Raw genomic sequence first — 14,385 nt, forward strand, 5'->3', positions numbered from 1 at the left:
GTCATTTGATGCACCTTTACTATTTGCTCTCAAGACAAAATTTGTTGGGCCCAGTTTCGACCTGAAAAGCAGGGGAGGTCATTTAAAGCCAAAATGACTCCTTCAAAATCTTATTAATTCAACTTGTACGCTGTTTTTAAATAACCTGCACAAAATAAGCAAATTTAAAAAATAATAATCTTCATAATAAAATAATAAAGTTCTCAACTATCATCTTCTTTAAGTAAGAAATGATCTCTTCCAATATAAGATTCCAATAATCAATTTTTGAAGTTTTATTCAAGAATGTAAATAAAACAGACCCTCAAAGAAATTTGCAAATAATAATACTACACACACGCACACACAATAACAACCTTTAAAAAACAAACAAACATGAAATAAGATGTAAAATCCATATTCCTTTGTCATCATCCTGATATTCACCACACTGGAAGTTTCAGAATGAACATAATTCCTCTTTAAACTGCATGACTTGTGGGTTTATACCCGACAGATTAGCAGATTAGTATAATGAATTTTTATTAATAAACAATGTAAAAATTATTATGGACCACCACAAACTATCCTCCAGACAGACCAGAAATAGCCTGTGTGTTTTCGGTTGGGGTTTTTTCGGGGGTGGTGGGAAAGGGGTGGTTTTTGTTGCTGTTGTTTTAAAGATGCCAGTAATGGCTCTAGAAAGCTATTTTAGAATGTCAGAAGGATCTATGCAGTATATATAAATCACCAAAATATGTGTAACATACATACATCCCCCAAAACATTATATACCCAATAGACTGGAATGATGTAAAAATTAAAATGTGTATTTATATTTCTAAAAGCACGTTGTGGACTCAGAAAAAGCTCTTAAGACAAGTTTCAGTCTATCTTGAAAATAATCATTTAGGACACATTATACATGATTTTAAGGTACACAAAATACAAACAGAAGTTTGTTCTGTTTCATTTTTACACTCAGCAATTTAAAATCAGTATTTTAAATTGCTATTTAACATTTTTATCCTAGACAAATTCGGGGGAGGGACAGCTCAGTGGTTTGAGCATTGGCCTGCTAACCCAGGGTTGTGAATTCAATCCTTAAGGGGGCCACTTAGGGATCTGGAGCAAAAATCAGTACTTGGTCCTGCTAGTGAAGGCAGGGGGCTGGACTCAATGACCTTTCAGGGTCCCTTCCAGTTCTATGAGATAATTATAATAATAATTTGAGACATACCTATTATTATTTAGTAGTATTAAAGATTTGGAGGGGGAGTTAAATGTCTCCTATACTCAGACCTTATATGCCAAATTTCAGCAATGAGCAAATCTGCCAATAGAGTTACAAATGGCCAAAAACAGAAATGTCAAGTGAAAACTAAACCTAAATGGGCATAAACCGTCTTGTCCTGTAAAAAACAGAACATACACATAGCATACAAAAAAGAGACAGGCATCTCTTTTTCTAAAAACAAAGTAATCCGCAAAAGATGCAACAAGCATTTATTGATTTAAAATAACCAAACTTTCCTATCATTATTCTGGATGACGGGTAAACGATTTTTTTAATTTAAGTATGGAAGACTTCTATCTATCTGTTTACTCATAGGTCATCATGGAAACAGTATTATTGCTATTTTAAATACCTTGCTGAAAAGGACTAGCAGCTGATACGGTTGTTCCTGGATTCCTTCCACTACCAGGCTTTCTTCCCCTCTGACCTGAGCTGTGACCTGCAGATTTCTTCCCTTTGCTCTCTGACCCTCTAGCCTCTGAAGCATCTTTTCCACTTGAAGTATGTGCAGAGACTTCCTGGAAATTTGCATTTGTAAATCGAGCTGTGGTATCTTCCAACCGCTTCAAGGAGCCTGGCATAGAATTGTTGCTAGTGCTTGTGTAAGTCTGACAATTTTGATTAAGAGAAAAGAAGTTAAAAAAGAGACAGTTAGACCACAAAAAACCCTGTACATCAACCAATAAAAAAAATTCGTGGAAGAGAGAGAATCATTCGAGTACCCTAACATTAAAGAAAACATTAATATTTTTTCTTTGTAGTTTCACAAGTTAGCAGTATACTTTTTAAATAATTTTTGAAACTTTTAATCTTATTATGTTATGATAGCACCATAAAAACAAAGAACAGAAAGTCAGTTACTAATATATAATTTTTCTGATCAGATATAGTGCCAGCTGTCAGTTCAGTTAGCAAGCATCAGATTGCAGCAATTAGTGAAAATGTACGTGCTGACATATCCACTATATTTATCAAAAGGCAAACAGTAACACTACTAGCTCTACTTATCAAAATAATGGCAATCATTCCTGAAACTTTAGCAAGCTTGTGAAGCATGCTGTATAATCAGAAAACCTACAGTTTTACGATCATGGCACCAATCCTGCAGACTGCATATGTACTTAATTTTGTACAGTTAGTAGTCCCACTGTACTCAGTGGGACTGCTCAAAGTGTATGAAGTTAAAAATAAGCCTAAGTCTTTGAAAGACTGGGTCTAAAAACAGTTTCATGATACAGAAAATGTTTATATTTTGGGGTTGGATGGGAGTCTCTGGATTACTTTACAGAATGCCAAGAGTATTTTCAGCTGCAAATGTGTAACGAGAATTCTATCACATTAAAAGAGAGATTTGAAATCCTTTGAAAAAATTATTTATATTTTATAGTTTTTATTAATATATACACATACTATAATAATATTACATTACACACAAATGCACACAGTCTTTCCATACAAGTTAATAGAAGATGTCATTTAATTTTTTTGGTAACTTTAAGATATGAATTTAAACTGACTGGGAGAAATGCTTATTTCTTATAAAACTAAGACTAGACCAGAAAATGTGTGATTATGACAAAGTTTTACTTATTAGGCAAAATTAGGAGTGTTTAAGTAATGATTATTCAGATGTAGAAGTTACTTTGAAGAAATTGTTGGATTGTTAATATAACACGATTAAACTCTATAAGCTTGGCTGTGCGATTTTTGGCGAAAATGTTAGAATATTGGTCAATTATAACTATTTTGATAATTGAGTGAAATTCTGACTCCATTGAAATCAATGGCAAAACTCCCATTCAATATCTATATTTATGTTGAGTTTATCTGGTATTTCTATGAATTAGTTAATATTGTATGGATTATTTTATTAAGGTATTGTGAGTCCTTTTGCTGGTAGTGATATTTTTCAAAAGGGTTTTTTGTGATGATATAATTTATGTATGCTAAAATGAAAAAAATACAAATATAATGATATTAAATAACTCCATAAAGTCTTTAGAAACTAATAAAGATGAAAGATTTTATATGTTGGATGAAAAAAAATGAAAAAAAGGAGTGACATTATTCAGCAGTTATATTTCACTAAACTGAGCAGACATATAATTAAACAAAACACTAATTTGCATTCTGATTGGTAGAAAACCTCCTAAGTGTTAAATACTGGTTAAACAACCAGATCTTTGTTTAAATATTTTATAACAATATTAAAGAGTACATTTTTCTTTCTGATTATTTAATCATTATTTAGGCTCTGAGATTCAGGACAGCACTAAAATGTCTTTAAATCCATCCCTACTAAAGAAAACATTTACACATGTGCTGCTTAAATCCCATTAAAACTATTCTCTAAAAGAATGCTTTCCTGAATTGGGTCTATAGCACTATAACAATTTTATTATATTTTACACTGTGCTTTGATATAACTGGCATGAAAAAATGATCTAACTTTTCACTAATACAACCACCACCAGACAGAAACTCAAAAAGTTAATTATAATAAAATTATCTGCTGTTTCAATACAATTCAGATTTTACATGTTGAGGTATGTTACTCAAAATGTGAGATCCCAGGAAGCTGTACTGAGAAAAATGGGCCCACCTTTCAAACAGTAGGTTATCAGTGTTCAGAAATACTTTTTTATTTTAGAAAACTACCCATTTGCTCAATAGCCTCTTTAGAAGCAATATATTCCCATGTTAATTTGTTTCGTTCTAACTGTATTTTTTTTTCCAAGTTTTCACAGTTCAGTACAAACAATGTAAACCATGGCACAGAGCAGGGCACTACTTTTTTTTAACTTATTACCTACAAGTTTACCAACTGACTCTCAAAGTCATTTTGTAAGAAATGAAATCCCATTTGCATAGACCAATAGGATTCAAGCTGATTAAACTCCATGGCTTACTTTGGAAACATGAACCTTTTGCATGCTGGGCAGGTCAATTGGGAAACCACCCCAGCTCATTTTTCAATCATTTTTCCATTAGCTTGGGCTGGTCCTGAAACTCTCCATCCCACTCACATGTGACCTATATGACCTAGTACAGGTCAAAAGCCATGTAAAGAAAACACATTGGTACTCTTCACTCATGTGTCAAGTGGGGGAGGGAGAGGAAACCGGGCAAGGGTACTGTAAATGGAAACATAATATGAACTCCCACTTAGAGGATCAAATTAGGTTTGGTCAGTTCCCCAATGCCACTTAATGGAAAAGATACTAGAGTCACCTGGAAGTTTAAAGCGGTTACTTTTCTCCACTCCAACTCTAAGCATACATATTATGTAATATTCTGACACCCCCCCCCAACTCTGAAATTCTAGAAATCATATTGTCTTCATGTTAGCTAGCTAGCCTCAGAAAAAGCTGCAAAATATGAAAAAAGCTATGCACTCCAATGCTTGCTGTTGTTCTTTTGTCACTGTAGCAAATAAACAAAGCCATAATATGTAGTACTATGAACTAAAAAACCCCACCATGCAACACTATTAAGTGAAACACAATGCTAACAGGCAAACTGCAGAAAGTCATAGGAATAGATCTGCAAAGCAACCAATTGTATTAATAACCATGCATATTCCCCAATCATAACATCCAACAAGTTTTAACTGATGTTATTGTATCAGGGAAAGAAGAATGGGAGTTAAATTTATACCAGTCAGGTTAATTACTTTAAATAAAGGTAGGCAAAGCGGGACTCTTCAAAACTGCCAACATGGCTCAGTTCAGAGCTGCAGAAAAATTTCACTTAGGATTTTCTGAATAGTATAAAATCATAGAAAATTAGGGTTGGAAGAGACATCAGGAGGTCATCTAGTAGTAAGAGAAGGAAATATGCATAACTAAATTAATGAGTCACCATAAGGAATGTCAGAACTACAATGGATGGCAGCACAGGACTAGCACAATGCTAGAAAAGAAGTGGGTGGGTGGGTGTGTGTGTGTGTGTGTGTGTGTGTGTATAGTTATGACAGACAGCATTCATCTGTTATGACTCTACCCCACTTGACAAATACTTGTTTAGCCACAGCTGCTCCAAACTGTTATACTTATTATTTCTATTAGGCAGCACCTAAATGCCACAAAGAGAATGGGATTCCCATTGTGCTGGACAAACACATGGGTCTTGTCTTCACTGTCACAGTTAGCTTGAAATAGTGCACTCGAGTTACTGCACCTCGAGTTAACCTAGGCTTTGGCTACACTTGCATTTCAAAGCGCTGCCGCGGCAGCGCTTTCAAGCGCTAAGTGTAGTCAAAGCGCCAGCGCTGGGAGAAAACTCTCCCAGCGCTGTCCGTACTCCACCTCCCTGTGGGGAATAACGGACAGCGCTGGGAGCGCGGCTCCCAGCGCTGGGGCTTTGACTACACTGGCGCTTTGTAGCGCCGCAATTTGCAGCGCTGCAGAGGGTGTGTTTTCACATCCTGCTGCAGCGCTGCAAATTTGTAAGTGTAGCCAAGCCCCTAGAGTGAGTGACAGGCCAAACCAAATTTCAAAACAACACTCCAGCTACAGAGTGATTTGATTAGTTGCTGATGAGCTGTTGTAACTTGAGATACTGCAGCCCCAGGGCATTACAATCTCAAGAACCTGCATCAGTGGAGCCTCCATCCACCCTACCCCAACAGGCCAGCTAAAGCACCACTTAATTGAAGCGAGAGAATTTTGTGGGTGGATGAGAATCGAGTTATGGGTAATGTTCAAGTTGTAACTAGACCTAACTATGCTGTGAAGAGATGCCCTAAGACATAGACCCAGACCCAACATGCTTACTGCAAACTAAAAAGAATGAAAAATAGACAAAGGGTGTGAGAAAGAGATCCAATGAAACAGGCAAAGCGATCAGTGTAATGGCAGGCACAAATTTTTATTCCAGTAATTTTCCATACATGTTTGATAGGTTTTTATTTTGTTTTGTTTTCGTGGGGGGTGGGCAAGAGACGTTGGGATGAAAGGCAGTAGATGCAGGATTGGTAGTTTATTAACTGCCCTGACCTCTTTCATCATTTTTTTTTTAAAGATGTTTAACTCCTTAGGTCAAAGTCCATGTGTTCGTACATGCTTGGTACAGCACAACAATAACTTGCCTATTTTAAGAAGATTTATTAATAACTCTTGCCAATACAATTTCTTTTAAAAAAAAGCTTCTGTATTTAAAAGTTTTCAGCCACTGCCCCCTTACTTCTATAATTGTTTTAACCCTTCATTTATTTTACTTATTTTTACTTCCTACACTGGCCTATTTTCTAATTTTTGTTTTAATTCTTGCCTATTTATTTTTCACTCTGCCTATTTCTAGATTTATTTTGTCTTAAACCTTGCTTATCTTTTATCTTTGCTTTTATACTTTTAATTTCCAGTTTTATTCTTAACTTCTTTTTGAAAATCTATTTCTTGGCCATTACAAATTCACCTCTTGATTTACAGTCATTACAATCTGATATTAATTATTACAATATGGTGGCAATACCACAATAGTTAAGGCCTTGTCTACACTAAGGCCCAATCTACACTAAAAATTAGGTCAGCATAACTACATCACTCAGGGGCATGAAAAATCCACACCCGTGAGCAGCGTAGTTAAGCCAAACTAAGTCCCAGTGTAGACAGCATTAGGGAAATGGGAGATGGATTACCTATGTCTGATGGGAGAATCTTTCCCAGCAGCATAGGCAGTATATACACTGAAGCGCTACAGCGATGCAGCTGTGCCTCTATAGCATTTTACAGGGCCGCCCAGAGAATTCAGGGGGCCTGAGGCAAAGAAATTTTGGGGGCCCCTTCTATAAAAAAATTGCAATACTATATTCTCCTGGGGGCCCTTGCGGGGCCCACGGCAAATTGCCCCACTTGCTCCCCCCCACGGGCGCCCCTGGGAAAAATAAACCTTCCGCATTTCGGCACAAACCCAGTTTTGAGAAAACTTCTTTACAAGGTATCACTGGTTCTCAGCATCAGCTAGTGCTAAAAGCCACTAAAGCTCATTAAAAGGGTTGGACAAATATTTTCCATCAAAACTTTTTCTGGATCGAAAACTAGCGGTTTTTAAAAAGCAGAAAAAAATCACGGACAATGTCTGCTTTCCTTCAAAATTTGTTGTGGTTTTTTTAATTGAAAAGCTGAAATTAGTCTGCCAAAACCTGAACATGGTTTGAGGTTTCAGAAGTGTGTGGCCAAATATTTGCTGCTTGCTGTGTTTGATTGTTTAAAGAAACAATAAAAAAATTCTGCTTAAAAAAAAATCCAAACCTTTTGAACCACCTCAGCTTGTAACCAAACACCTGAGCCAGGGGCGGCTCTAGCCATTTCGCCGCCCCAAGCACGGCGGCACGCCACGGGGGGCGCTCTGCCGGTCGCCGGTCCCATGGCTCCGGTGGACCTCCCGCAGGCACGTCTGCGGGAGGTCCACCGAAGCCGCCTGCCACCCTCCTGGCGACCAGCAGAGCGCCCCCCGCAGCATGCCGCCCCAAGCACGCGCTTGGCATGCTGGGGTCTCGAGCCGCCCCTGACCTGAGCCCATCCAAGCAGAGATTTTTCCAGGTTTCTGATACTCTGCTGGCTTCCTTGACTCATATCTGTCTCCATAACTTTGGGTTCATTTAGGTTAGAACATAACAGCCATACTGGTCAAACCAAAGGCCATCCTGCCCAGTATCCTGTCTACTGACAATGGCCAATGCCAAGTGCCCCAGACGGAGTGAACCTATCAGGTAATGATCAAGTGATCTCACTCCTGCCATCCATCTCCACTCTCTGAGAAACAGAGGCTAGGGACACCATTCCTTACCCATCCTGGCTAATAGCCATTAATGGACTTAATCTCCACGCATTTAACTGTTTCCTAGAGACTGGCTCCATGGGGTCCCTCACAAACTGGAGACGGTTACTGTGGGTTTGTCTTTATAGACTATGTACATACTCCACGAATTGAGCATTTGAGCTTGTTCCAGAATCTGGGATGAGCCTATGTTGTCAAAACTGAAATGCTCAAAATAGCACATGCATGTGAATGGACACAGGGTGCTAAAATTAAATTAATCCAGGGGTTCTCAAACTGGAGGTCAGGACCCCTCAGGGGTCCTGAGGGTCATGAGCTGGGGGTCATGAGCTGTCAGCCTCCACCTCAAACCCCGCTTTGCCTCCAGCATTTATAATAGTGTTAAATATATAAAAAAGTGTTCTCAATTTATATGGGGGGAGGGGTTGCACTCAGAGGTTTGCTATGTGAAAGGGTCACCAGGACAAAAGTTTGAGAACCACTGAATTAACCCCTCTGAAGCCTCAGGGAATGCAAGGGAGGGGGGTCTCCCTTGGTAGGGTTGCTCTTCTCATGTGATCCCTCCCCCCAGTGGCTAATTTTAAATGAAGCTACCCTCCCCTGACATGTATCTCCCTATGGCACTGAAATTACATATAGGACTATAATTTGGCATTTGAGAAGTGAAAGGGATGGAAAAACTAACAGCTTGGCTCTTCTGCAAGCCTCAAACTGCTGAATGAGCTTTAGGGTAGGGAAGGCTGTGCCTCCCAAACAGCCTGGCCCTATCCCTATCCAACCCCCACCCACTTCCTGCCCCCCTTAGAATCCCTGACCCATCCTGCTCCTTGTCCACTCACCATCCCACAGAGACCCCACCACCACCACCACCCTGGGACCCCTGCTCCCTGTCTGCCCCAACCCCTATCCACCTCCCGCCGCTGAGTCCTGACAGACCCCCCCCGGAACCCCCATAATCCAACGCCCCCATTCCCAGTCTCCTGACCGCCCCCCCAACCTCTGCCCCCTCCCTGTGCCATGACTGTCCCTGGGACACCCTGCCCCTTAGCCAACCCTCCTGGCCCCAGCCTCTTACCCCCGGCTCCCTCCTCACCCGGAGCCTCAGCGCGCCACTGAACAGCTGCAGTGTGTCTCTGGCGGGGCCTGAGCTCCGCCCCGCTCAGAGCCGCGTGGTGAGGGGGCGGGGCTGCGAGCTCCACGCCGAGCGGAGGGAGCTGAGCTCAGCCTGGAGCTCGCAGCCCCGCCCCCTGACCACGCGACTCTGAGTGGGGCGGGGCTCAGGGGCCCCGCCGGAGGCGCGCTGCCGCACTGTCTGAGGACACCGCTTGACGCGCTAAGACTCCAGGAGAGGGGCGGAGGCGGGAGCCTCAGCTGTTCTCTTGGGGGCCCCTGCGGAGCCCGGGGCAAATTGCCCCACTTGCCCCCCCCTTCTGGGCAGCCCTGGCATTTTAAGCTACTCCTGGGGGGATTCTGCATGACTGTGTGCCCATGGAAAATGGCCTTCCTGCAGATTTCCTGTGTTTCCCTGCAGAAAACGGCAGAGAAGCAAAGGGAAGCTGTGCAGGGTGGAGGGGTGGCGGACTGTGAGCGCAGTTTTTGGGACAAGGATTGCCCCCTCCAAATAAAGGTGAGGCATTGGGATGGTACATGAGGTTACATGACACTGCCTCCCTCGTTCTGCAAGCACAGAGCTGCCCAGCTGAAGAAAGCTGTGTCTCAGATCTGCTGACTCTGCAGCTGAATGCCTCCTGGGTCCTCATGCCAGTCGTGCTCTCCATTTGTGTGCTGGGAGCCTTCCTGTTTTCTATTCTGTGCAACAGTGAGTGCCTGCAGTGGGGCAAGGTAAGGAGGGGTGAGGGAAATGAAGGAAGGGGGAAGCAAGGGGGTGGGGAAAAGAAAAGGGTATAGGGGAATCATGGGAGCCCAGCAGGCAGTATTCCCTTGGCAGCAGCTAGGGCTCCCCCATTAAGCAGGCCCATTGAACCCTCACCCTGACAAGCCCTACCCCTCTACACCTGGACCTCTCCAACAAGCTCCCCACACCCAGACCTCCACCCCACTGATCCCCAACCAGCTGCACCTGGACCCCCACCCCATCAAGCCCCACTCCCCCAGCACCCAGACCCCTCCACTGTGCCCCCCAGGCCCTTCCCCTGCCAAGCTCCATCTCCCCATACCCTCTGTGCATCCAGATCTCCCACTGAGCCACCCGCAACCAGACTGCCCCACACAGAAACCTCTCACCCCACATCTGGATCCTCTCACACTAAGCCCCTCCACACTTGGATCCTGCTGGGCTGAGCCTGCTCACCATACCTGGTGCACCTGGCGCAGAGGGGCAGGACCCCAGGGTGCTTCTAGGGCAGGCCCACCCCTTGCACTGTGTCAGGGTCAGGGTCCAACCTCACTGTCAAGTCCCTGTACCAAGGAAGGTAGAGTCTTCAGGGTGATCTCCCACCTCAATGCAGCCAGTGGCATGTGGTCCCCACTGCCATGCTGAAGCCTCATTTATTTATTGACAAATAAATTTGCAGAATTTTAAAAATATTGTGCACATGATTTTTTATTTTTTGGCGCAGAATTCCCTCAGGAGTAACAAGCCTTAAGGGTACGTCTACACATCAGTTAAACATCCAAAGCTGGCCAGCGTCAGCTGAGTCGAGCTCACAGGGCCCAGGCTGCGGAGCTGTAAAATTGTGGGAAATCCTGCAAGACAGAAGATTTACACTGCAATTTTACAGCCCTGCAGCCCCAGTCCCATGAGCCGAAGTTGACTGACACGGGCCAGCTGCAGTTTTTAATTGCTGTGTAGACATACCCCAAGAAAGGTTTGTAGGTATAGCTACATATAAAAAGTGCTGCTGCTGATACAGTTTATACCAATTCCCTGAGTGAAATAAGCTATATTAGAAAAAGCAAATTTTCCCCAGTATAACTGTGTCCACACTCAGGCTTTTGCTGGTATAAAAATTTTGCCCAAAAAACCCCACCCCAACATAACCAACACTGTTATACTGGCAGGAGTTTCTAGTGTTGACCTTTCCTAAGGATGAGATAAGCTTACTGTTTAATAGTTGATTTTTCTAAGTGCTCTAAAATTCACATTAGACTCTTCCTGTTGGTATGTATACTTCCACCTTTTCATGTTCTCTGTATGTATAAATATCTCCTGTCTGTGTGTTCCATTCTATGCATCCAAAGAAGTGAGCTGTAGCTCATGAAAGCTTATGCTGAAATAAATTTGTTAGTCTCTAAGGTGCCACAAGTACTCCTGTTTTTTTGCTAAAATTCACAAGCATACTCAAATTGTTTTGAAGACTGTTGTGCTTAATAGGGGTCTGAGAGTAGGATTACTGGGCCAAATTTGGGGCCATTTAATCCAGGGGCTCCCAAGATTCAGAATCTTGAAATAAAGAACCCGACAGTAACATTTTCTGGGGTTTGTATAATTTTTTGCACATACCGGAGGCTCAAAATATTTCACTGATCTACCCCAAACTGGTATCACCTGATTAGGACTGTATTCAGCTAGTGTCCAGCAGCTATACTAGCACTTCGGTTAAATATTTTTTAACAAGTTAAGTGTTTAATTTAGCTCTACAAATTGGCTTGAGCCTGGGTGCTAGAGACATCAATTTGTACATGTAGTGCAAGATTGCTGCTCTGAAATGAGCAAGTGTGTTTATAGGCACACCTGCTGTCTGTCACTGGGTAGCTCACAAGCAACTCCCAAAAACTGTGATTTTGAGTCCTGCCCTCAACAGATTACTCAGAATGTCTGCTGTGCGCTTTACCATTCTCTGCCCACAATCTGCTTTGTATGAGGGGCTGCACAGGGGCTCCACTTTTGGAAGTTTTGCCCTGAGAGAAGAGCCTTTTGTTTAAGAGTGGATATTTCACAGTGCTTAAAAATCCACACAGATACCCAGATTGTCTTGAAAAGTGCTATGCCATGGCACAGGGCAAGTAGTGTGCATTTGGGGTCACTGGTCAAGGAGTTCCTCAGATACAGCTCCCCTAATACAAAGCTATTTTTTACAATCAAAGTACTCTAAATCCCAGATGCACAGGGAAATTGTCTTGAAAACTGGCAGCCACAGCAGATTTTCAGAAAACTTTGGGAAATGGGGAAGAGCACAGCCTTTGGGATGAATGGACCACTTCATATCCCTGCAATCCTCCTATGGTACAGGAGCCCTTCACCTTACACTAGCCCCCAAAGTAGACTAAAGAGCTTGGCATTCACCTCTGCCTCTACTTGGTAGCTATACCCTCACAGCCCAATTGCCTCTTTCTTTCCTTCCTATAACCCCTCCAACCGTACTTGGGCCATGGAGGGAACAGGGGGAGAAGAGACCTAGTAGCTGAGTGGTGGTGAGGAAGACCCATCAATCCTCCGCCTCCCTACAGGTTTCTCTCAACTATGCCCTCTCACTGTCATCACTTGCTCAAAATACAAGGGAAACTGACTACCCAAAACTTTGTTACACTTGACTAACAATGCGCCTCACACTTTTCCAGAACATTGAATGTGCATAAACCACTAAAACCAGGAAATAAAGTGCTATGGGAAACATCTTGCACCGTGAGAGTTAGCAGGAATGTTTGAAGAAGAACAATGGCATACCATTACACTGGACACAACACAGAAAATGTCAGGGTTTTTTTTAAAAGGGGACTGGTCAGGTTTGGTTTTCTTCCACTACCAATTGCCAACTGCAAAGGGGGACAGAGTTAAGGTTCTGTGGAGGGAAGGGCTCTGGACTCCATTACCTTAACTTTATTTTCCAGCTTAACTTTATATTATCTGTTTTTAGAGGCTTAGGTATAAGTGCATTTGACATTCTGGAAGAATATGAGGCACTGCCAGTCAACCTTATCTCAGCATTAATGAAGATTTTGAGCAGTGAAATTATGTTTTACTTCAGCTTCCTCCCTGTCCTCACTTCACCCAGTTACCTTCAATCCTTCCCCTTCAGTCAAACCCTGTTAACAAAGATTATGACAAAAGCCTAAAGGGTAAGGGAAATTATATGTTGCAAATGTAAACTCCAGGTTTTAGGAGGGAAAACAGGTATACTGGGGAGCCCTGGCTGAGGCCCTATTCCACACACACAGCTACTGTCTCAACTGGAAGTCTTGGCACTTCCAAGGGCTGTAACCTTACTCTGGAAGATGGATGCTGCTACGTCACATAACAGTGGGAAAGTCAAGGAGGTACCTAGTGCCTCTGCTTTGTCTTGGTCAGGGATAGCTTGCTCTGGGATCTCAGTGTAAGTAGAATATCCACCATTTACAAATGTTCATGTTTTCATGTTCAAAAGAACCTTAGAACATTAGGTGTCACCACAACATCCTTGTGAAGTAGGTAATTTTTTTCCCCCACTTGACTCAGGAAAAAAATGAGGCAGGTCAGAACTCAGAAGTTCTTGAATTCTGTGTCCTACATCAAATCACAATAGTGTCACAGGCAGTTTCTTCTCCTACTACTCCTTCCATTTCCAGCCAGCTGAGCTGCAACACAATCCAAATATCGCCCATCGCCAAATATCGTTGTTATGTTTAGCAAGTACAAGTACACTATGCAGAACAGAAGTCAATGGCTGAAAAAAGGATGACTCCAAGACCAAAGAAGACCATACATTCCAAGACCACAAATTAGCTTCTTTGGAACATTTCCCTTCACAAGACATTTGAGGAACAGACCAAAGGCAGGCTTACTGTATTAATTATGAAACCATAGAAGTGTGCACACTTCAAATGAATGTTCCTAATCTTGATGAGAAGAAATTAAAGTGTCCAAGCATACTGAGAACATCTGCTCTGTTGGTGATGGATCTCCAAAACTTGTACAGTTACTTGAAAAGGTAAGTACAGCCTCTGGAACCTCAGACAGTGAAAAAAAACGGTTACCCACCTTTTAGTAACTGTTGTTCTTCGAGATATGTTGTTCATGTCCATTCAAAGTAGGTGTGCGCGCGCCGCGTGCATGCCAGCCAGAAGATTTTCCCTAGCAGCGTCCGTAGGGTCAGCCCAGGCGCCCCCTGGAGTGGCGCCACCGCGGCGCCCTATAAAGGGGCCCGCCGACCCTCCACCCCCTCAGTTCCTTCTTGCCGGCTCTCCGACAGAGGGGTAGGAGGGTGGGTGTTGGAATGGACATGAACAACACATCTCAAAGAACAACAGTTACTGAAAGGTGGGTAACTGTTTTTTCTTCTTTGAGTGGTTGTTCATGTCCATTCAAAGTAGGTGACTCACAAGCCTAACCTTAGGAGGAGGGGTCGGAGATCACTGCTGACTGGAGAACTGCACAACCGAAGGCTGCGTCA

The 14,385-nt window shown here is 42.6% G+C and overlaps 1 protein-coding gene across 10 annotated transcripts in view; it reads right to left on the reverse strand.

Annotated features, from left to right (window-relative positions):
* Positions 1–14,385, reverse strand: part of MLLT10 (MLLT10 histone lysine methyltransferase DOT1L cofactor) — a 271,019-nt gene that overhangs the window by 108,045 nt on the left and 148,589 nt on the right. For all 10 annotated transcript variants that reach the window (XM_039523898.1, XM_039523897.1, XM_039523896.1 and 7 more), the window contains one exon: positions 1,629–1,884. In XM_039523898.1, the coding sequence (XP_039379832.1) occupies positions 1,629–1,884 (256 nt within the window). The remainder of the gene's footprint in view (positions 1–1,628; positions 1,885–14,385) is intronic.

This window comes from Mauremys reevesii, linkage group 2 (assembly GCF_016161935.1).
Source record: "Mauremys reevesii isolate NIE-2019 linkage group 2, ASM1616193v1, whole genome shotgun sequence".
In the NCBI taxonomy this organism is placed as follows: domain Eukaryota; kingdom Metazoa; phylum Chordata; order Testudines; family Geoemydidae; genus Mauremys; species Mauremys reevesii.